This window comes from Helicoverpa armigera, chromosome 31 (assembly GCF_030705265.1).
Source record: "Helicoverpa armigera isolate CAAS_96S chromosome 31, ASM3070526v1, whole genome shotgun sequence".
Lineage (NCBI taxonomy): Eukaryota > Metazoa > Arthropoda > Insecta > Lepidoptera > Noctuidae > Helicoverpa > Helicoverpa armigera.
Genome location: NC_087150.1, coordinates 2,327,640 through 2,351,432, shown reverse-complemented (window position 1 = coordinate 2,351,432; position 23,793 = coordinate 2,327,640). Strand labels below are relative to the sequence as shown.

At 38.2% G+C, this 23,793-nt stretch overlaps 4 protein-coding genes across 4 annotated transcripts; 3 read left to right on the top strand and 1 right to left on the bottom strand.

Annotated features, from left to right (window-relative positions):
- The first annotated feature begins 3,873 nt into the window (after window positions 1–3,873).
- Window positions 3,874–5,566, top strand: LOC110382819 (uncharacterized). Its single transcript, XM_064043241.1, has 3 exons — window positions 3,874–3,954; window positions 4,505–4,810; window positions 5,298–5,566. Exons 1-3 carry the CDS (start codon window positions 3,927–3,929, stop codon window positions 5,504–5,506), a joined length of 543 nt encoding a protein of 180 aa, XP_063899311.1. The 5' UTR covers window positions 3,874–3,926; the 3' UTR covers window positions 5,507–5,566.
- A 708-nt stretch (window positions 5,567–6,274) lies between these two features.
- On the top strand, window positions 6,275–9,021 carry LOC126054406 (protein artemis-like). Its single transcript, XM_064043447.1, has 3 exons — window positions 6,275–6,753; window positions 7,413–7,848; window positions 8,383–9,021. The coding sequence occupies exons 1-3, from the start codon at window positions 6,501–6,503 to the stop codon at window positions 8,816–8,818; spliced, it is 1,125 nt and encodes a 374-aa protein (XP_063899517.1). The 5' UTR covers window positions 6,275–6,500; the 3' UTR covers window positions 8,819–9,021.
- A 519-nt stretch (window positions 9,022–9,540) lies between these two features.
- On the top strand, window positions 9,541–13,479 carry LOC110382820 (uncharacterized). Its single transcript, XM_064043448.1, has 6 exons — window positions 9,541–9,667; window positions 10,129–10,192; window positions 10,876–10,925; window positions 11,448–11,663; window positions 12,748–12,939; window positions 13,389–13,479. The coding sequence occupies exons 1-6, from the start codon at window positions 9,616–9,618 to the stop codon at window positions 13,463–13,465; spliced, it is 651 nt and encodes a 216-aa protein (XP_063899518.1). The 5' UTR covers window positions 9,541–9,615; the 3' UTR covers window positions 13,466–13,479.
- A 194-nt stretch (window positions 13,480–13,673) lies between these two features.
- Window positions 13,674–19,649, bottom strand: LOC126054418 (uncharacterized). Its single transcript, XM_064043220.1, has 5 exons — window positions 19,563–19,649; window positions 18,509–19,046; window positions 17,772–17,917; window positions 15,839–15,982; window positions 13,674–14,816 (listed from the first exon to the last, which is right to left on the bottom strand). Exons 1-5 carry the CDS (start codon window positions 19,597–19,599, stop codon window positions 14,734–14,736), a joined length of 948 nt encoding a protein of 315 aa, XP_063899290.1. The 5' UTR covers window positions 19,600–19,649; the 3' UTR covers window positions 13,674–14,733.
- Window positions 19,650–23,793: the final 4,144 nt, after the last annotated feature.

Here is a 23,793-nt window from a genome sequence, read left to right as displayed (position 1 = left end):
TTTGCCTACATTAAAGACAAAAAATGTAGCCAGCCTCTTGAGTACGCTCCCAGTCGACAGCGATGGGGATGAATTTTTTGATGCTTTTTTGTTTTTACTAGGATAGTTTTTTATCTTTGATGAAATTGAATAAAGATTTCATATTGGTTCTAACTTTATTCATAGGTACCCATTTTATCGATTTCCCAAAAATGGAAAGTCTTAATTAATTTGTTTGTATTTCCTATTAATGTTTTGTACACAAGCCGATTTGAACAATATTTTTTTTGGTTGAAAGGAAGGTTCTTAAATGGTCCCCATTCTCATTATATCCGTGATGGAAACCCTGACAAATCGAGGGCGACTCTCAATAATTGAAGACATACGAGAATACGTACTCTATCCACGGAAGCAAGAGCTAAAAGGTAAACAAATAATGACACTTTTTCAAGATGGCGGTATAACCCAACCGATTACTAAAATCACAGATACTGCGAACATTTTACACAAAAATGTGACGTTTTCTCATCGGTCGGGTTATACCGCCATCTTGAAAAAGTGTCATTCTTTGTTTACCTTTTAGCTTTTGCTTCCGTGGATAGAGTATAGAATACGGAGACTCTCAATAATTGAAGACATACACAAGACCACAGAGAAACCTAGACCTTATAGTCTGAATTCACCAACCCGCATTGAGCAAGCGTGGTGATTAATGCTCAATCCTTCTCCGTGTGAGAGGAGGCCGCAGCCCAGCAGTGGGACGATAAAAAGGGCTGTAACAGTATAACAACAACAGTACATGTAAATCACGTAAGAACATTGATCTGTGAGGTTTTATTCTGTTAACATTAATTTTTTGTGTGTGTGTGTGCATGTGTGTGTGTGTATGGTGAGTATGTGTGAAATTTATGAGAGTGAGATTGGCATTTAATAATATGTCAATGTATGACTGTGAGGCGTAACGTATTTGTAAGTGCGTGAGTATTTTTGCCGGTTGATACATATGTGATACGAATATATATTAACTAGGATAGGATAGAAAGCAGTTTTTCGGTTTCCTGATAATCAAGTCCCAACAGCCAATTTGTGAGCTTCTTTTTACATTCTATCCTCGGCAGACCAACAATGGCAAGAGTTTTGTTAACCCTGTTGTATAATCTGCTTGCTCTTTTGAAGAATTTTTGGGCAAATGTTGTATTTATTTATTAAAACAATATGAACGTCATTGTATACAATCTTAGGTTACCTACTTGGAATTACATAACTTAGCTATAGGTTATAACTTAGGTATAGGTATATGTTATTATGTACCTACTTACATACAAATTCATATTGTAAATGCGATTGAGTTAACGTCATGGAGGAATCAAAGACAGAGAAGCCATAAGGAAGGTAGGTCAGGCGTAGGGCTGCCATCTCGAATTTCGTCAAACCCGGACAAACATTAAAAAAAACCCGGACATTTGGCGTAAATCGCATTTTTTCCCCGAACGAGTACGATTTTTTTTAAACAATATAATACCTAATTTTAATCCGTTTACTATTAACATATACCTACTTAAATTCAATGAGGTGCTTCTTTCATGAAAAGTGTCCGGGTTTTCCCCGGACACTTCTTGAAACCCCGCCCGGACGGCCCCCGGACGGCCTCCAAACGAGGACAAATCCGGGGAAACCCGGAAGGATGGCAGCCCTAGTCAGGCGCCTTCTTGTAGGTCAAGCAATGTACTGTAGACTGCATTTCAGTGGTAACTGTCATGCACCTTAACTCAATAGTAATAAGTACGATTTTCCTATAAAACTGTTACCACTGACCTGAAGTTGATTGTACCTAGCTACCTAGCCTACCCCCCAAACCGTTGGGAGCTACTTTGAGTTATGACATCTCCGTAATTTTGTGCTCCATGGCATTCATGTCTTTACATCATAATTCATATTGTAAAACCATATTATTATGTGTTTATTGTATAGGTTTATTTGTAACTTTGTAACGTTTTCACGATAACATATTTAGTTTACTCGTGGTACGAATCATCTATTACTAATATAATAAAGAGAAAACATTTTGTTTGTTTGTTTGTTCGTCAAAAAAATCTTTCACTGTTGGAAAGCTACTGTCTTCTCGAGTAATATTAGTTATATTTTATCCTGGGACGGACAGATGTTCCTACGGGACAGGGGTGAAACCGCAGAAAAACGGCTAGTATTTATCTAATCACTACATAGTATAAAAGTCGCTTTTTCTGTCCCTAAGTCCCTTTGTACGCTTAAATCTTCGGCGGTTTTTTTAATTAGATAGAGTGATTAAAGAGGAAGGTTTGTATGTATAATAACATCCATTAAATTGTGGGGAAATATTGATATCCCGTGCGGAGCCGTTGCGGGTCGCTAGTATTCATAAAGCTGAAGAATTTGTTTTTTTGCAACGATACGACACGATAATCTCAGCAACCATGGCTCTGATTTGAAGAATTATTTCAGTCTTAGAAAACCCATTTACTGAAGAAGGTGTAAGCTACTTTTTAGGGTTCCGTACCCAAAGGGTAAAAATGGGACCATATTGTTTTCGCTCCTCTGTCCGTCCGTCCGTCTGACACCATTCTATATCTCACGAACCGTGATAGTAAGAGAGTTGAAATTTTCACAGATGACGTGTTTCTGTTGCCGCTATAACAACAAATACTGAAAACTAGAATAAAATAAATATTTTGGGGGGCTCCCATACAACAAACGTGATAACGGCAACAGGTAGATGCTTGAAATATTCACAGAATATGGTATGTATTATAATTATGGAACGTTTTATGGTGCCCGCGACTTCGTCTGCGCAGGTTTAGTATATTATATTATTGTAAAGTTTCATTAAAATCCATTCAGTAGTTTTTGCGTGAAAGAGTAACAAACATCCATACATACAAACTTTCGCGTTTATAATATTAGTAGGATAGTACGAAACCCTTCGTGTGCGAGTCCAACTCGCAATTGGCCGGTTTTTATCCCGGTAGGGTGGGGGACTGGATGCCATAGATTCCCAGACCCCCTCCACTCGGGCGAGGTCGGAGTGCCGCTGGGCCTTTTTAGTGGGTATACCGGGAACGTCTTTACCGGGGAGTCCCACGTATACCCCTCTCCCGTCCCCCGACGGGAAGGGCATGCGTAATAGCATTTTCATCCCACCATCTCGGAAAGAGTAGTTTTACCCTTTGATATCTGAGCGCAAAAGTCGTTTTTATCCTCTAGAGCGGCAAAGTGATTTGAATTTAGAACATCGTGTGCAATACTCCATTTGTGACAATCTTGATAAGACTTTTCAAACAAATACATATTAAATAAATAAAATACTGCTTAAAATAATTATTCATTAATTAAGTAATTTTTATTATTGTTTTTACATAAATTTTTAACCTCGTTTCATTTTTAAACTGCGTTTTTAAATAAATGAACTTTAATACGTACTTCTATTTAATTTGATACTCATATGTGCGCGCCATTTTGTTTTTTTGCATTTCCTCGATGAGGTGGGATGAAAAGTTACGTGTTGCACTCGAGTGCAAAGATTTTTCACCTTGTGCTCTTTTGATTCCCTCGCTATCGCTCAGGATTCTAATTATTGAAACACTCGCTACGCTCGTGTTTCAATTTTAGAATCCTTCGCTTGCTCGGTCATCAAACTTGAGCACGCGGTTAAAAAGCAACTTTGCACTCTTGTATAACAAATAACTATTTTTACCCAGCGACAACAAAGAAAAGGGGCAGTAGGTAGTTCCCCGGGATGCGGGTGAAACCGCTGGCGAAAGATAGTGGGTATCCTATCTGTGATTAAATAATTGCAGTTTTAATACACTATAAAAGAAAATAGGCATTAAATGAATATTTAATTAAATCGCTTAGAACTATAAACTAAAATGTTTTGAGTATTATTTTAATGTTCGTTTGAAAACTGAAGTATGAACTATATTGTTCTTCTACTAGTTGGTAAATATTAATTTTATTTAATACTTTATTCGGCTAGCACTCGCGTCCCGAGGGAACTACTTCCTGTACATGGATAAAAAGAAACTATATAAAATTCTGATATTTACTGAAATTACACCTATTATATTTACTATCATCAAGATCCAACTCAACTAGTAGTTTTAGCGTGAAAAAAATATAAATAAACCCACATAAGTATATCCTTATAAACCTTCGCATTCAAAATATTAATTTTTCCTCATAAACTAGTAGGACTATCTGAGTCCCGCAGTGGTGCCTGCTTTGCCTATAATCATCGGCACGAATCTTGAGCGCTGACCTTCACCTGCGCAGAAGTAATTTATTGGGTCCCTTTTGTGGTATGAAGTGAGGCGCGGGGGCGGGCTAAAGCGGTGATTGGCCCGCAGCGCATCGCGTCATAGCCGTCACTCGGGATTGGTTCTTTGCTAATAAATCACTTCGGTACAGGTAAGGTCAGCGCTCTGATAGGTCGCTATGATTCTACCTACAATATAGTAAAACATCCACAAATGATAAATACCACTTCCAGGTCTTCTGACCTTCGATGCGGCGCATTCCCACGTCTTAAAAAGAGATGTAGCGCCCCTTTCAGACGAGCCATCCTATCGCAAGAATTTACCCTCAGCCAAACCCCAACGGAGATCCGGGTCAAATGAGGAGACGAATGGAAACTCCTTGGAGAGCGTCGTTCTAGCCATAGATACGGGAGTTAAGAAGTTCATGGAGGCTAAATCTAAGCCTGATGTTATCGATGGTATTGCGAAGAGTCTGGTTGATTTGGCTAAGAATAGTGTCGATACTAATTATAGAGCAAAGGGACAGGGGTATGATTTGAGTAAGTACCTATTGATTCGGGTTTTGGGAATTATACCTGCAGCAACTTATGTACATATTTTTTATTTACGTAGGTAGGTGAATAGTTGCTGTTTAGCATCTCCGAAGATAAAAATATCCCCACTCTCAATATCACATACAGCGCTCACGCACGCACTTAAATTTTTTTTTGGAAATTAAGAATTTAGAGCTAATTTTAGCCGTATCAGAAAGAAGAAGATTTTTTTTTACATTTTCTTCGTTTGGTTTCGAGGGAGAGATTCTGGGCTCGTCTCCGGATCTGTAATTTGCAAAAGACATAGGTAAACTAGCGAACTTACTTCGAGAACCCTGAAAGAACCCGTGTCTTTCATCGGGCTTAAGACCATTAAGACTATAATCGCACTACACATTTAAACCGTTTCAGCCGGTACATTTGGCGTCAAAACTGGACAGACAGACAGTTAATACAGAATAATTTCATATCTTTTTGATTGAAAATGTTACAGAGCCAGAGATAATTCACTTCAGAGCCAACAAGCCTTCAGTTATGTTCGAACTAAATTCCAAATCTATTATCAGCGTGTTGAAAGATCTCTTAAAATCGAAGACTGTACATAAGTATATGGACACGTTTTCAAAAGAAGCTGCTGTCATATTCCGTACATTTAAACATGAAATGGATAAAGTGCAAAGAAGCAAGGCCAAGGAGCAATAATACTTGCTAAATGGTATTGACAATGAAGCCCTCTTTAAAGGGATTTGAAAATAAATAAATAAAAAGTAATATGAATAATTGACGTTTTTATTTAGAATACAAAAAAAAACTGATCTGAAATCTTTCTCATTTCGTAAGTGAAAAGACTGGTATTCAGGTTTAAAAAATATGTTGACGTTTGTTAAAGTATTGCCAGTTATATATCCAGCCCCCGAGCTCAGTGTAAAATGATCAACTGTGTTGATGAGAAGTATTTTTCTATTTGCAAAGAAACTGCTTTGGTACTATTTTCTTGCGTTAGTATAGTAAACCTTAAAAGGCTCGAGGCTTTAGACGAAAAGCGCCAATTACAAAAAGAGAGACCTAAGCCTTCGTACACCTACACTCTCAATGCTGCGGGTCAGTTGTACTGCAGCGCTTGCGACCGAGTCTTCAAATCAAAGCTCGGTTTAGCCAGTCACATCAGGGTTCACGCTAGGAGGTGAATTTGCCATGGGTCGCCGTTATCGAAATCGATAAGGAGGACTATATATATAAACCTTAAAAACGTATGGTTTAGAACTAAGGAAATTACAAAACTTTTTGATATATTACGATAAATAGGAAATTAGGTAGGAATTTTAGGACTATAACAGGAAATTAGGGAAATTTACGTTTTTAGGTGGCAACTCTAAATGATTGTCATTAGTGTCATTTTGAAAATGACATCATGTTTATTTATTTACGTACTGAATTTGTGAAACTGATAAAAAACAGTTTATAAAGGTCGTCGATGAAATATAGAAAGTAATACCTAACTTTAGCATTATACAAGCTAAACGCCTAAAGCTAAAGCCTTTGTGTACAGGCCTCCCCAAGAATCGACTAGGCCTTTTTCAGCGCAAAAAACGAATCAGATTCCCGCGCATTGCATATCGACATTATTTCACCAGATTTCGTCTCAAAACGTGTTCCAATAACAAAATAACAACAACAAATATATGAAAACTTAAATATGCGTTCCGCTTTCAACGGCCACATTGACGAAATACCATTTATACTCGTCGATAACTTCGAAAATGATCTGAACAAAAACGCCTATTTCTTGAGCCATTTTCATGGCGATCACGTTTTTGGGCTTGGTGAAGATCGCTTAAGACATAGACTAAAGAGAAACAAAGCGTTTATTTACGCTTCTGAAGTGACTGTAGCGATTATAAAGAAAGAATGTCCTTTGCTATATCCTTATTTGAAAGTTTTAGAGTTGGGTATGTATTTTTTCATTTTACACTATTCATTTTACAGTGGATTCGCGGTAATTCGGTGCCCCTTGCTTACCGCTGTTGTATGAAGAGACTCAAATATGAATTGAAAAATCTTTGCAAATAAAAAGTGATAAACGATTGAACAGATTGCAACTAGTATGCACTATGAATGAATAGATAAACACTGTATTTTGTTTGATGCGCTCTGTAATGATTTTGAGATCATTCAATTCCATACATATGTATTTTGATCTGTAAATTGTTGGATTATTAAGTACTCTTTCTGTTTTTAAATTATAGGGGCTTCGTAGGGAAATAATCTGACATATTCATTGGTTTAACAATCCTTGGCAGTCGTTACGAGTAGTCAGAAGCCAGTAAGTCTGACACCAGTCTAACCAAGGGGTATTGGGTTGCCCAGGTAACTGGGTTGAGGTCAGATAGGGCAGTCGCTCCTTGTAAAGCATTAGTACTCAGCTACATCCGGTTAGACTGGAAGCCAATCCGAACATAGTTGGGAAAAAGGCTCGGAGGATGATGATTCATTGGTTTAACAGTGCCGTGCATTACGTTTATTAATTTCCAATTAGAATTTAATTGATAAAACTGTAACTATACCTTCCAATAATCATTAAATACTAACACATAATATATCTTTTCAGGCCGAAACACAATCACAATAACATACAACGAAAAAGAAATATTCCTAAACGTAATCACACTGCCAGCCGGCCACTCTTTCGGCTCCACCATGTTCCTATTCCAACACGAAAACAAAAACATTCTATACACCGGAGACTTCAGAATAACACGCAACAGCGTAGCCAAGTACACACATTTACATCACAACGGAGAACCGATTGTCTTAGACGTGTTGTATGTAGATACGACGTTTCAGAACATACCTACGTTCCCTAAAAGGTCTGATGTGGTTCGTAATGCGGCCGTTCATATCAAGAATTGGTTGAATCTGAGTAAAGAACATCGAGTTGTGTTGTTGACGTCCGCTGGGTATGGCTATGAGGCTGTCTGTAATGTTATTTTTGATGAGACGGGGATGAAAACCTATGTTGACGGTTTTCATTGGGATATTTATAGGTAAGAATTTTGACAACATATAAATATGTTTCTTTGTAGGTACTCGAAAAACTCTGAAGCTACTGAATTGGTTTGAAAAATTCTTCCACTGTTGTAAAACTACTCTATCTCTGGATTACATAATGGTGTATTTATATGGATGTGAGCAGTAGTTTCCTCTGGAGTCAGTTAAATTTTTCAAATTGGTTCAGTAATTTCGGTGCAACAAATAAAAAATATTACCTTTTTACTACTACTGAGATTACTGCAAAATTTCACCAAAATCCTTTATTTGAGTGAAGCAGTTCCACAAAATCCTTAATTTGAGTGAAGCAGTTCCACAAAATCCTTAATTTGAGTGAAGCAGTTCCACAAAATCCTTAATTTGATTGAAGCAGTTCCACAAATCCTTAATTTGATTGAAGCAGTTCCACAAAATCCTTAATTTGTTTTTATTTTAAGCAAAACAGTTTTAAACAGCCACACATCCTTTCAAGTTTCCAATATAAGCCTACTATGATTATAACTACTAAAATTTTCTTTCTATTTTTTCAGCCAATTCCCAAAGGAATTATACGGGACCACAAACGACCCACAGTCCCCCATAAGTCTTTGTACTAAATACAGACATACAAAAAACTCGGACCCTCTAGAACTTCAAGTTTACTTCTCTGCCCTAAAATGGGGGGATAAACAGAATCTTCTAGAAGAATACTTGACAGTTAAGCAGAATAGAATAGAAGTTTGCTTTTCAACCCACTGCGGGAGAGATGAATTGTTACACTTTATAAACTATTTTAAGCCAAATAAAATTTTTGGGTTTCCTAGTGAGTTTGATAAGTTTAATGTAGTAGATTTTTTAAATAATGATTTTGATGATGAAGTTGAAAGTGTAAAGATTTTACCTAAAAAGAGAAGAGTTGAGAAAAGAGGTGAAAGAGTGGGGAAGAGAGTGAAAGAGAGCGTTTTAAATGATGTGTTCGAATTTTGATTTCAATGGTTTTTCTTTCGTGAATGAATTATTATTTTTTGCAAGGATTTTTTTCTTGTTTTTTTTTTTTAAGTTACACTTTTTTTTGACTGAATAAAATTCATACTTAGATTTTAATGTGAATTTATGAATGTACTGAATATTATAGTGTTTTCACTTTAGCGGTAAGACTGTCCGAGTTTAAACGTTGTTAAATGAAAAATAAAATTATAATAATAGCCTTGTTTTTGTCACATTTTTACAACTGTGATATTAGGCTTAATATATAATTGACTGATTGGCATATGAATGTACATTGTACATTAGTATATGTAGTTACATTTAATGTACTTTCCAAAATATAAAAAATGTTGAAATATAATGTGATGTAATATATTGTGCTATTTTTGCAATAAAATGTGTTGCTCTAAGTATATGTATTTGGTTTTATTTTTTTTACCTTTTAAAACCTATAAATCGATATCGACCGGGAATTGAACTATATATTCTGTATAATAATGAGCCGATTTAAAAAATCACTGTTGGAAAACTACACTCTTCCCGAGTAACAAAGTCTATATTTTATCCCGGTACGGGCAGTAGAATTCCCTCAGGACGCGGGTAAAACCACGGGAAATCAGCTAGTTAGAAATACAAACCTGGCAACACTAAAGTTAATCGTTTAATCAACAAATCGTAGTTAATAAAAACTAAATTAAACCGCTCTAATTAATTGATTTCAACTGAACTGAATCTTATGTCAGTCATTAAATTATTATTGAAAAAATCTTGCAATCAATCAGATTTAGAAAGTCAATATGGAACTACAGATCTTTCTACTGATATTTTCCGAGTTAATTATCGCTGTATGTAAGTAAACTTAAATCTAACTAACTTTTTATTGCGGTTTCACCCGCGTCCCGTGGTAACTACTGCCTGTACCGGGATAAAATAATGGCGTCCAAAGCCGATTTCGGCCACGGCGGCTGTTCTCGTATAAGGATATCAGCCAGCTGCGCAGGACATATTACCTATAGTGCACGAGCATTTGCTTGGACACAGGTGCACTCACTATTCCTTCACTCTCATAGCGCGATGGGACGACAATCCGACACCACCGGAGAGAGATCACAAGCAGGACCGACATTAATGTGCTTACCGATGATAGCCAATGTTACTCAGGAAGAGTGTAGCTTTACAACAGTGAAAGATATTTTTTCAAATCGTTTAAATAGTTTCGGAGCGTTCAGGGTACCTAGTACCTACAAATAAACAAAGAAAAAAAATATTATCTTATTACCTTAGTATATAGATTTATTTTTGACTTCTAGATATGACTGGTAATCAGACGACTACGGAAAAACCAAAACTGGTGAAAATCGTACCTGAGTCTGTGTAAGTATTTACAGTAGAATAGGTATGTATAACCTACCTATTATATTATATATTGGTACCTACCTATTATATATTGGTATCTACCTATTATAATATATATTGGTATAACCTACCGATTGTCCGAATTCATTGAGACCAGGGTCCGTCAAAGTCAGTATTTTTTTTTTATTTCTAATAGCCGTTATTGTCAGAATCTCTGTCACTCTTCACGATCCCCTCGAAAGACATAGAGTTGCTACCTGATTGTTACCAGCTACCATTAGTAGCTACCAATATTGTTACCGTCGCGATTTTGAAGATATTCAGCATTTAGATGCTGCCTCTATCTAGATAGAGGTGACTTGACAGCCATTTTGATATCAGGATGGCTTTCACTTCTCCTAGAATGAAGAAACGGCGCAAAAGTATTGAGTTTACTTTTCAGCCAGAGTTGCTACCTAATTCCTACCCTCCAGCATTACATTTTGGAGCACATCGAATTCGTAGATAAAAAGATGTTGAAAATAATGTTTTTTGGCTCTTTGCGAAGTAAATTAGCATGTTGAAATGACGACGATGATGTTCAAATGACAGCCGGGACCTACAGTTTAACGTACCCTCCGAAGCACAGTCATTGGTGTCTAAGAGATACTTCTGTAGTGTACCTATCAAGTTTATAATGCAGTTGTTGTTATTTTTCGCAGAATTTCGCCAAAACGAGATAATCCTAACTTTATAAGGGATCGATATCGGAGTAAGTATATTTTCCGGAGTAGGTATGATGACGCTTCCCGCTACATCCGGTTAGACTGGAAGCCTGGGAAAAGGCTCGGAGGATGCATGATGAGGCTTTTAACGTAGGTATTTCAAAAGACTTCGCTCTCTCAAAATACAAGAAGTGCAAATATTTTTCAACCCTTAATATATTTGAATAGTTAGAAATAAAGTAAGGCTCTCGGTGCTGTGTTGTGTGGTGGTTATACCGCCAACAGTCGGTCGCTAGAGCCTCGTGAGTTTTACAGCTGGGTTCACTATGGGCAGGTAAGGCAAGCAAATAGGGCAGGACGATGTTTGTATACCCCTTTTTTTAGCGATAGCAAAAATCATCAAATGACCCCTCCGAGTGTCAGACTCTTACTGACTAAAAACCGTCGAGTTCCGTCGTAGGCCTTTTATGTACCAGGGCCGCGGTAACTCGCGCGAACAATCCCGCAGCCCCAATAATCCCGCACCCATTTATTGTAACCTAATTTCACCCATTTCCATAAAATTCCAGACATAATCAAGAAGCCAGAAATGCCCCCGACTTGGAAGAATCGCTTCAGACAGAAATATGACCCAGCCTGGATGGATTACTGTGATCCCTACCATTGCAATGATTATCATAAAATTGCCTGTGGCCTGAATAGAAGAAATATGAAGTTCAAATGGTTTCAGAGCGTCTGTCATCTTATTCTGAATAATCAGTGCTCGGATTTCCGTGGATTTTTGAGTATGTCACATATTTTTGTATTTTTTTATCTAGGTACAAAACCAAGCGTATTTATAATCATCGGCACGAATCTTGAGCGCTGACCTTCACCTGCACAGAAGTGATTTATTAGCAAAGAACCAATCCCGAGTGACGGCTATGACGATGAAATCGTTGCAGCAGCAGGCAATGCCGGAGTGACGTGACTGTCACTCACCCTGTACATTACAATGGGAGTCCGCTCACTGGTGACTTTTTGTCACTCAGCCGGCATACATAAATGAACGCGATTTGTCACCCAAGAACAGATTCATTGAGCGCACCGTGGGTGACAGCAGGTGACAGTGACAAAAAGTCACGGTGACGAAAAGTTGCAATCAGCGCCTAGCCTCAGTCGACCGAGAGTTGGTTTGGGCTCATAAATCAGAATGAAGATGCATGGTAGGATCAGGTATTTAGCCGGTATCAGACCGATTGAAAATTTTGATTGGCTGAATATTTTTGCTAACGATCGGGATATAAATGATCATAGTCACTTAAACGTCATGTTGTTGTTGTCAATTCTTTGCCGTCGTGTGTACGCGACAGATCCGTATGGACCAAGCGCTGTCGCTCGAAAAACCGAGTGAAAAAATCGCTAGTGTGAAAGCACTGTTGTCTGTGAATTTCGACGTTCAAGCTTAAAGTAAGAAGAGAGTTGTTTTAAGAAATGTTGTCGTTGAACATGGATTTTCAATCTTTCTTCCTTTTTAACACGCTTATATTAGCTCCACTTGTAACTATGTAGGTATGTAAGAAAATCTTGGAATCATAATTTGAGCCACTTCCCGGTCTTCGATTCGGATAAAATTTTGCACGCGCTCTGAGTTCTGATGGCAACACATGACTAGGTAAGAAACGTCATTACAAATTCAATATGGCGGCCTCCCCAAGATGGCGGACTGGCTATTTGAAACCCTTTGGGGTTTGCAGTCTAGAATATGAAAAAGATAGTAATGTAACCTAAATCGTATAATTTAGATATAAAAAGTATAAGATAAAAATAATAGTTTAAAAAAATACGCTGCAGAAAGCGTGGAGCGTTTATGTAATCTTTGTTTTCCAGAGTACGACTTAATAGCTGATCGCTTCTGTCGCGCATACGTCATGTTCCTTCGCGCTGGCTGTCCCCTCACCAGCGAGTGTGATGATGAACTGGATCCTGTGTGCGCCATGAGCTCCAAGCGCGGCCATATTGTGCTGTTCAAGAACCAGTGTTACATGGACGCTGTTAACTGTCAAAATGAGACACTGACAGGTAGAGTATTTGACCTTTTTTGAGGGAAAATCAACGAATGAGGCCTCGCGTTGTTCGTGGGTCTGTGGGCGGCGAGTTCGGGTGGCTCATCGCTCATGTCTAGATAGACAACAGACCCGTGTCGGCTGCGCGCGTTGTTCCTCAAAGAGATGTCAGCAGCCCCAGCAGGACCAAGGTCTGCCGGGGCTGCGGGATTGTTTGAAAGAGTTACCGCGGCCCTGGTACATAAAAGGCCTACGACGGAACACGACGGTTTTTAGGCAGTAAGAATCTGACACTCCCTCACCGCTGCTACCCCACAGCGGAAGGGTCATTTGATGATTTTTTAAGTCGTTAAAAAAAATACCGGCCGAATTGAGAACCTCCTCCTTTTTGGGAAGTCGTTTAAAAAAAAAGGTTGTCATCAGAACAGCAGGTTGCTTTTATAAGTTATATTGTCTTATTTTCAGAATACGAACCTGTTTTCATGGATTATTGCAAACAGCCATTGCTGGATTCTGTCAAAACGAAGATTATAGAATCTTGAAAAATAAAGGTCACACTGACAACGTTATTTTTATTAATTTCTATCCTTTTAACCCAAAACCCCTCTACAAATGCAAAAAGGAACCATAATTTTATCGACTATACGGAATTAAGGTTTAAGGAAGTTTGGGGCATCCTCCTAATTTTGGGGTGTAAAACATAAGAAATGAAAGAGCAATTTAAGTAACCTAATAATATTTTATTAAAAATCTACATAGTCGGAGTACATAGAAAGTAATAGGTATAGTTATCGGCACGGATATTGAGCCCTGACCTTCACCTGCGCAGAAGCGATTTATTGGTTTATTGCCTTAAGTGTACAGTGCGCAAAGCGATCCCCACTCTTCCGCCGAGAGTTCAATACCCGTGCCGATAACTATATAACAATATTTTCAGCAGGTCTAAACAACACTAAACTAACAAATTGTCCAAAAATATTCACCATACTTTTTGGCGGCTCGGGACATCGTACAAATCGCTGCGCAGAAACCATATTTAGGGATCAGAGGGACCTGTCGGGGCTGCGGGATTGTTCGCGCGAGTTACCGCGGCTCTGGTACATAAAGGGCTTAAGAAGGAGCATGGTGGGCTTTAGTCAGTAAGAGTCTGACACTTCCTCACGCTGCACCCACAGCGGGAGCCGTCATTTGATGATCACTACATACCTAGTATAAAACAACGTCGCTTTTTCTGTCCCTATGTCCCGTTGTCCTTTTGTACGCTTAATTCTTCAAAACTACGCAACGGATTTTCATGAAGTTTTTTTTAATAGATTGAGTGATTAAAGAGAAAGGTTTATAACACAATAAATAGTGGGGAAATACTGTTATCCCGTGCGAAGCCGGAGCGGTTCGCTAGTTTTCCATAGAAAAGGTATCATGCGCGCACTTGTGCTCTGGGGCCCGACTCTCCTAATTTTACTTAAGCGACATACGATTCACGTTCGACTGTTCGACACGTTATGTGGCATTCCGCTATTTTTTCTTTGAAATAAACGTTTTTATCGTTTTATGTCATTCAATAATGAATAATTTTGTCTGCAAATGATTTACGATTGCAATAATGATTGTAGAGCAAACTACCGTATAGATCAAAATCACCAAAAAAGCAGACCAATCGCAAACCAATCGAATGTCGTTGGAATACGATTGGTCTTATATTAGTAGCAGAATGCCCGATATGGTTAAAACTGCTATTGCGATCATATTGCGATTCGATTTCTATTCGATTTTGACGAATTATGTTGCGAGCCGCCATTTTGTTTGCACTTTAGTCATCACAATCTTCGTCGTCGGAATCCTTTTTCGGAGTATTCTTGGACCAACGTACACCCCCGGTTGTTTTTGTTGAACCTTGAAGAAGAAAAAAAAATAGATTAGGCTTAAAAATAGTAAAAAGCTATTAGTGTCCAAGATAGAAAATTTCTTTAACAGTGGAAAAAAACTTCCAGAAAATGAAACCTACATTAATAATACACCTAAAACCCTCTCCTATCTATCGGGTACTAACTTCTGCCAGCGGTTTCACCCGCATCCCGTGGGAACCTCGGCACGAACCCGGATAAAAAGTAGCCTATAGCCTTCCTCGATAAATGGGCTATCTAACACTGAAATAATTTTTCAAATCGAACCAGTAGTTCCTGAAATTAGCGCGTTCAAGCAAACAAACAAACAAACTCTTCAGCTTTATAATATAAAGATGTTGTACCTACCTAATCACATTTAATTAAATAGGTACGTTAATATATACCTACCTACTGGTTAATATGTGTCGATTAGTACAAAGGAAAAAATAAAATACGTAAAAATAAAAAAATGATTCTTTCAAACAAAGTAAATAGAATAAAAATGTGCGACAATTAGAACACCATATAAGAGTCAGTCATTACAAACAACGGAAAGTCTCCCTTGAAAACTGACAGCTGTCAACCGATCAAAACATACGATACTCCTAACTTTATCTCTGCTTAACACATGACGTTGTAAATTATGAAAACGAAAAATGACTCCTGTGGCTAAACCACTGAATGGATCAGGTTATTTTTTTACTATTCACCATAGAATATCATAAAGTACATGTGATAGGATTTAATGTGATTAGGTACGACACACCCGATATAATATTAAAATAGAAGTATAGTTATTGGCACGAATCTTGAGCTCTGACCTTTACCTGCGCAGAAGTAATTTATTGGGTCCCTTTTGTGGTATGAAGTGAGGCGCGGGGGCGGGCTAAAGCGGTGATCGGCCCGCAGTGCATCGCGTCATAGCCGTCTCTCGGGATTGGTTCTTTGCTAATAAATCACTTCTGCGCAGATGTAGGTCAGAGCTCAAGATTCGTGCCGATAACTATATAGGCATATAGTGTGTCTTACCTCCGTATTCAGAAATATCAATGCACGGGGGTCTAAAAATCCTCGCCTGCTTCAGAAACACGTCTAACATATTAGTATCGAGATGCCACTTTATGAACAACTCTTTTATTGCTCGCTTTAAAGTCCCGAAACTATGTATTGACCCTGAAAATATTGGAATCATATTAGAGCTTACTGCAGTATCTATAATCGATATCTTACTAGCAGTGGCGGCCCTAGGGGTGTGCGAACTGTGCCATCGCACAGGGCCTCGCGCTTGGGGGGGCCTCGCGCTACAACCCAAACTAATATAAAAAATTCTAATTAAAAAATATACATCTGGTCCAAGAAAAAAAACATTTTTTTTCTTTATTTCTAATTCAATCTGCGTTTTCTTTTTGAGTCCTCAATTTAACAAAAAGTTGGAACACTAAAGTAACAAAAACAACTTTCTCTCGATCCAGTCACAGATTCTTTTTATTTGTGCTTAATTCCGAGTTTAATTTGAGAGTCCTTAAACAAACAATTTAAAAATTTCGCGCTCGCTACGCTCGCGGCTTTTCACTTGTCGGTACCTTTCCTTCTAACTTGATTAGAGTATATTTATGTCCCAAAACTCAAAAATTTTAGCGCTCGCTACGCTCGCGACTTCACCTTGCACAGTCATTTATTATTATATAAGTTTAGGTGCTTTTGTGACACAAAGCTCAAAAATTTTTGCGCTCGCTGCGCTCGCGGCGCATTTTCTTCATCCGTTTTTAGCCGACTCTGGAAGGTAGCTTTTAAGTCCTTTTAATAATAAGAAAATAACCCCAAGTTTCCGTATGAACTTTCTTATTTACGACGTTCGAACTACTCAAGTCACAATCTTTCAATACATAGGGGGCGCTTGGGTCATGATTGCGCCCTTGCACTACATGAGCTACAGACGGCCCTGAATCAGTTGTACGAAGAGCTGAATATTATCTCGGTGCTGAAATATATATTAGAACATAATTTAACTGAAATTTATCCCACTTAAGAAAAGTAGCAAGCATCAGATCATTTTAATATTTGTTAATTTTGTGATTCTTTAAATATAAACTGTAGTAAAAATAAAATTTTATTAATTTATTTAACTTGTGCATTTCTCCTCAAACATGACGATTAGCTAAATCAAAACACCAGCTTACTCTCGCAACACATACTTTTCACGTAGGACAAAAGGGCCTCGCATAGACCTGCCGCACGTAGCCTCGCAATGGCTAGGGCCGCCGCTGCTTACTAGCCATTTCCCAACTATGTTGGGGTCGGCTGCCAGTCTAATCGCACGCAGCTGAGCACCAGTGTTTTACTAGAGCGACTGCCTATCTGACCTCCTCAATCCAGTTACCCGGGCAACTTGGTATCACTGGTTGTCTGACTTACTGGCCTCTGACTACCCGTAACGACTGCCAAAGATGTTCAATGACGGCTGGGACATACAGTTAAACGTGCCCTCCGAAACACAGTCTACTGGTGAACGAGGTATACTTAGAAAGTACATACAAACTTAGAAAAGTTGCATTGGTACTTGCCTGACCTGTATCAAGCTTCTTGACAGATACTTCTTTACCCACTAGGCCACCACGACTTGTCACTGCAGTATCTATCACACTTTATACGCTAATAGTGGTCAAAGCTTAGTAAAATACTTTTCTAACAAGTCCAAACACACCTACAATACGATGTTCCATCATGAAGTTCTAGTTCATATCTTCCGGCTCCATCATCAGATCAATTCGACAGTACCATATTATTGTATTGTCTTCAGAACTACATACAGCTGCCAATTTTCATGACGCTGCGATCCTTGGACGATGGTTGAATTAGTTACCTTAGATTCCATTACATAGTTACATACAGGTCGACCTAACAAAAATGTGTTAGAAATTGTCGTTTATGCTCTGGATAAACTTGGGTATAAATTGCTTACCTGGTATTATGACATTAAATATAGTTGTGAGGGCAGTATAATCCCATTGAAATAATCGTAAATGGATGTTACTTATTTGGTACAAAACTGATACAATCTCTTCCTTCGTATATTCTGATGTGTTTAAGCTTAGCAAATGTGACAATCTGGAAAATAAAGTCCTTATTTGATCTCTATACTTATCATCAACTGCTTTTTTTTAACGACGTCAAAAATCATCAAATGACCCCTCCCGCTGTGGGTTAGCAGCGGTGAGGGAGTGTCAGACTCTTACTGACTAAAAACCGTCGTGTTCCGTCGTAGGCCTTTTATGTACCAGCGCCGCGGTAACTCGCGCGAACAATCCCACAGCCCCGGCAGACCTTGGCCCCGTTGGGCCCCGCTAGGGTTGCTGACATCTTTCTGACCACGAAGCCTCAGATTCGATTCTCGGGTTGGGTCGAAATCGCTTTGTGAGTTTTAGAAACTTTCACAAAGCAGCCCGTAGTCTGGAAGTTGGTGATTGATACACCCGTGCATCGGAAAGTAAGTTAATGTTGGTCCTGCTACTGATCTCTCTCCGGTGGTGTTGGACTGCCGTCCCGTCGGGCTATGAGAGGAAGGAATAGTGAGTGCACCTGCGTCCAAGCAAATGCTTGTGCACTATAATATGTCCTGCGCAGCTGGCTGATCGCCTTATATGAGAACAGCCGCCGTGGCTGACAATCGTCTTGGATTAATAAGTTAAAAGGACTTACCGTTTTATATCCGGATCATTACTAGTAACTAATTTTAGCTTCCAATCATCTTTAATCCCTTTCAAACGCGGAGTAACCAAATCTATGCAATGCGTCCATTTCTGTGGTTTATTCCTCTCTTCCTCATCTAAATAAAACCTTCTAAAAAAATTCTTAGCTGGCGTCACCTTACTTGAATTCTTAGGCATAATTCTTTCCGTCAAATTGTGTATCTTCTTCACTTGTTTTATTTTTTTAATCATTGGTGTTGTAGCTGTCAAATTTGACGTAACTGTAGCTGTCAAATTTGACGTAACTGACTTATGTTTATGATGTTTTTTTTTGTGTTCATGATGTATTATTGGTTTTATAAGTCCGTTATCTTCTTGTGGAACCATGTAGTCGTAATAATCAGGATGACGTTTTTTAGTCTGTGCTGTTGTGGTAGTTTCTTTGGCGGCCTCTTTTCTTTCATCTTCTATTTTGTGGAAGATCTCCTGTTTTAGGCCTTCGATTCTTTTTTCGATTTCTACTGGTGTTACCGGTATGGTTGTTAAGGCTGGAAGGAACGGAATTTTTGTAGGATAAAAATATTAACAAACTGTCTGTGTCTCTGTCTATGCCATCGTGCTAGGGAGGAACTCATTTGGGTGCGGTTTTTTTACATGAAAATGGTATTTACAGCTATGGTTCTTAGAAATATTTTAAGGTCTCTGCACACAGCTGGCGCGGCGACGCGACACTGAGCAGTTGTAATGTACTAGATATTACGGAGGCCTCCACACAGAGCCGTCCCGCTCGACGCGACGCGACGATCTAGTACATTGTGTCGCGTCGCCGTCCCGTCCCGCCGCGCCGCGCCCGCTGTGTGCAGAGACCATTATCCTAAATCAGCTTAAACATTTCAAAGATCTTTTTACAGTTGAATATCAAATTCTCAAGCCATCGAGATCAAAGAAAAAAAAATCTTCCAAAAAAAACATCACGACTGGCTCAGCATGTCGGCACCAACGAGTGATCGGTCGGAAAATCGACTCCATTTTTTAAAATCGTTTAAAAATAAATATGTTCTTACCTAAAATTATAATTACACCCAAACAATTTCTTATCATGTTAAAAATATAATTTATCCTAAAAACCCGAAACTTGTATAAAAAAACTATTACGGTATAAAAAAAACCTTTGAAAATTATAAATAAATAAAAAATAATTTAAATGTTACTTTTCTCATTTCAATTTTTTTAAATTCGGTTTTAGTATTCGAAATGAGAAAACCTAGATAATTTTGTTTTTTACCCTGATAACTGAGAAAATGAAGAGTTATGTAAAACGGTCGTAAAAAAATAATTAAACTAAAACCTTTGAGGCGTTTTAAAATAAAGATATTTGGTTTAAATTAAATTCGTTGATTTGACGCAAGCGCAGCGAAATTTATTTCCACCATGGTTGCGGTCTCAGAAGGCCAATTTATTTATCCCAAGGCCTTTACGGGATTCTCTAGAAACATCAAAATAGTTACCTGGTTCCAAAGAGTCGGTCCTATACCACCCACCAGGATAAATATAGCCTTTTTATCAATAAATGAGCTGTCATCACTGAAATATGTTTTTATATCGATCCAATAATTCCAGAGATAAGCGTATTCATTATACTAGTATTGGTTTAAAAGTATGTGATTAGGTGGTCACAAAGTTAGATCTGATGATGAAAACCTTGAAAGCACAAGCATTTTCATAAGCAGTTCAAATTCAAAGTCAAATCATTTATTTCCTTTAGGCCTTTACAAGCACTTATGAACGTCAAAAGGTAAAGTTAGGAACAAAGCTATCCTTAAAATGACATGCATTTTCTTCTTCGATGATGGAGTGAATCGAGAGAACTCCTCAATGGATTATAGCAACTACCTGGTGTTTGGGTTTATTTTATTCGTGTTGACGAGAACTTTAGCTAAACTAGCTTGTTATTATGCCTATCATTGCCGGTTTTATAATGGAGGCAAGTAGATATAGTTTAGTATGGCCTAAAAAGGTAGGGTCACCAGATGAGCAGCGTAAAAATTGTCTTAAAATAGCCATAAGTCTTGTATTTATTAAATAAAACCCGATTTCTAAAATCAATAAAAAGCAAAAAAAAATTGATGCAATCTAGTAGTCGGTGCATGTATGTATATTGATGCAGATTTAGTTATTGCGCCGACTCCTAGACCAATGCGCATAAAAAAACCAATATCCAAATTGAGAAACTCCTCCTTGTTGGAAAGTCGGTTAAAATATGGCTCCGCAATTGACGCAATATTTGTTGATGTTAATCTATATCTATACATATAATAAATCTGTAAAAAAACTGTGTCTGTACATTGAATATATTAAAAAAATAATAATTGGGTGGGGTTTAGAAACAGTAATGGAGCACAAATCCAAAAAAAAAATTCTGTCTGTATGTCTGTATGTCTGTATGTCTGTATGTCTGTATGTCTGTTTGTTTGTACACGCTAATCTTCGGAACTACTGAACCGATTTCAATGATTTTTTCTTTGTTGTGTCAGTATTAAGCCTGGTCAACATATAGGCTATAATTTATCTTCGAAACTTGAAGACCTGATGCAGAACACCAACAGACCAACAAAACTATAAGAGATACAAAAATGGTGCCATGGCAAAAATTGTTTCATATGATGAGCATTTTCAGCTGAGATAATAAATTTGAAGATCTGGAACACCTGATGTGGAACCCCAAGAGCCCAGCTTCTCTATACCATATACAGGTATGACGTTTTAGCAAAAGTTGTTCAATTTGATAAGCACTTTCTATTGACTTATACAAATTGAAGATCTAAAACACCTGATGTGGAACTCCAGGGGCCCAGCTAGACTATAGCATATAGAGGTATGACGTTTTAGCAAAAGTTGTTCAATCTGATAAGCACTCTCTGTTGACGTATAAACATCGAAGATCTGGAACACCTGATGTGGAACTTCAAGAGCAATACTACACTTGAAATGTATAGAAATGAATGATATGAAATAGGTATGGTGAATCAAAAAAAGTAATTAGTCCGTCTTTTAGATAACCCTAAAATAATGGACACGTATTTTGTCATTTCTCTCTCACACAAACAAGACAATAACGAAGATATAACACGCTTGAATTTTGTGTTAAGTCACTCCTTAGTACAAATTTTACATACCTAGACGTGGCGTCACGAGCCCCCACTCTCCGAATTTGTTGCATTATATATATATCATTATTATTTTGTAGGTATGTCTCTTCCAGACCTCGGGACTACAGAATTACGAATTTTCGGGAGGCAAACGTGACGCCGAAGCCAACATGCTGAAGCCCTTTCGAGACAACTTTAATGAAATGGTGACACAAAACCGACGATTATCCCTTTATACACTATAGAAATGAACCCAAGGACAATCCCCGGTGGACGTCGTTAAAAAAAAAGTCAATACTCGGTTCTGTGCTATACCATTGCTAACTGTGGATGAATACTACTGGGGCTATTGTGATGGGATGCTAATGGACTAGGAATGGGGAAACTACGGGAACTATGGCACCTGCCGATGACAATGTATTAGATCCCACCCAAAACAAAAATGTGAAAGGCTGCCAAGTTCGATAATATGGGAATGCTTCGCCTATAAAAGAAGTGAGATCTGAATAAGCACCAAGTTCCATAAATATACCTCTGTTAAAAATAGTACTTTTTAATGATATTACTTGGCAAGCTTTCACACACTTTGTTATAAACCTACTAAACGCAATGAATCAAGTATATCATTTTGTATTAAAACTTGCCAAGTAACATCATTAAAAAGTAACTATTTTTAACTGAGGTATATTTATGGAACTTGGTGCTTATTCAGATCTCACTTCTTTTATAGGCGAAGCATTCCCATATTATCGAACTTGGCAGCCTTTCACATTTTTGTTTTGGGTGGGATTTCATTTATTTTTGTAAGGTTGTTTATTTTATTTTTTTCTTATGAATAAGTTAGTTAAGGAAATGTCTCATTTATACTATCTTTCAGATTTTTGAATATGCACTATGCTTCTTACAAAGAAATGAACTAGATTAACTAAATGGACTACATTTACCAACTGACTGACATGACATGTTATCATATATTATGTTCGTGGATCAAAGTTACACATTCGTTATTTTCGAAAGTGACTCACACTTGGCCGTTTTCAGATTTTTACTTTGACTAAATACAAACCTTTGTAACGAAATTCAGATCGGTACGACCATTCGAAGATATATTATATAAATATAGATAAATTTAGTTCGTTTTAGTTCCTTATTTTACACTGGGTATTTTACACCTTCATTATTTTGAAACCGACTCACACTTGGCCATTTTCAGATTTTTCCCTTTACCTTGACATAAAGACCTACCTCCATGCCAAATTTCAAGTCAATACGACCATTGGAAGTGGTCTAGGTTTTTGATGAGTGAGTCAGTCAGTCAGTGAGTGTATAGTAAAAATAGCGATTTTCTGACGTCAATATCTCAAAACCTACAATAGGTACATTAATGAAATTTTGTATTTTAGATAAGTCAGGGGGTCTCAACAGATACTAGAAATTTGATGTGCGTAAATAAAATAGATTTTGAGTTATAGGGGGGTCGAATTTGGCCCGAAATGGTTCGTGTAATATAACCCACGGCCGGTGTGTCGCTTTTTTTTTGCTCGAACTTGGCGGACACACTGCCGTGTGTCTAGATACATGTAAAAGTGGCAGGTGGAGACTAGGAGGGCAACAGGGACATGAGCGGCTGAAGTGTGAGGATAACTCGGCGGATTTCAAACGCAGATTACGCGCTCCCTGTGGGTCACTTACCACGAGGCACCTATCCTCCGAGCAGGGCTACTAACCCTGCTCTAGCGATTCCACTCTGGACGGTCAAGCCAAGCCAGAGGCGTGAGACCTACCCCCGTCATGGTTCACTCCGACCGGCCAGAGATGGGGGACAGTATACTCTCCCTGGAGAATTCAGTATATATTCCTCGCGGGGTCGCTACTCCCCGTCATCAGCCTCAAATGCCCTGCGGTGCTTATATCTCATTATTATTGTCGTTATTATCTCAAGTGCCTTTGTCCCAATTATGTTAGGGTCGACTTCCAGTCACGATGCAACTGAGTACCAGTGTTTTACAAGGAGCGACTGCCTATCTGACCTCCACAAACCGGTTAACCGCTCAACCCTACGCCCCTTGGTAAAACTGGTCAGATTTACTGGCTTCTGACTACCCATAATGACTGCCAAGAATGTTCAATGACAGCCGGAACCTAC

Excerpts from the sequence above, each read along its gene's own strand:
- LOC110382820 (XM_064043448.1), top strand. The coding sequence starts at position 9,616 with ATGGAACTACAGATCTTTCTACTGATATTTTCCGAGTTAATTATCGCT. Across the intron at positions 9,668-10,128 it reads CGAGTTAATTATCGCTGTAT|ATATGACTGGTAATCAGACG; the intron begins GTAAGTAAACTT and ends TTTGACTTCTAG. Across the intron at positions 12,940-13,388 it reads TCAAAATGAGACACTGACAG|AATACGAACCTGTTTTCATG; the intron begins GTAGAGTATTTG and ends TCTTATTTTCAG.
- LOC126054418 (XM_064043220.1), bottom strand. The coding sequence starts at position 19,599 with ATGATAAGAAATTGTTTGGGTGTAATTATAATTTTAG. Across the intron at positions 15,983-17,771 it reads ATTTAATGTCATAATACCAG|GGTCAATACATAGTTTCGGG; the intron begins GTAAGCAATTTA and ends CAATATTTTCAG. Across the intron at positions 14,817-15,838 it reads TGATATTTCTGAATACGGAG|GTTCAACAAAAACAACCGGG; the intron begins GTAAGACACACT and ends TTCTTCTTCAAG.
- LOC126054406 (XM_064043447.1), top strand. The coding sequence starts at position 6,501 with ATGCGTTCCGCTTTCAACGGCCACATTGACGAAATACCATTTATACTC. Across the intron at positions 6,754-7,412 it reads TTTGAAAGTTTTAGAGTTGG|GCCGAAACACAATCACAATA; the intron begins GTATGTATTTTT and ends ATATCTTTTCAG. Across the intron at positions 7,849-8,382 it reads TTTCATTGGGATATTTATAG|CCAATTCCCAAAGGAATTAT; the intron begins GTAAGAATTTTG and ends CTATTTTTTCAG.
- LOC110382819 (XM_064043241.1), top strand. The coding sequence starts at position 3,927 with ATGAACTATATTGTTCTTCTACTAGTTG. Across the intron at positions 3,955-4,504 it reads TATTGTTCTTCTACTAGTTG|GTCTTCTGACCTTCGATGCG; the intron begins GTAAATATTAAT and ends TACCACTTCCAG. Across the intron at positions 4,811-5,297 it reads GGGACAGGGGTATGATTTGA|AGCCAGAGATAATTCACTTC; the intron begins GTAAGTACCTAT and ends AAAATGTTACAG.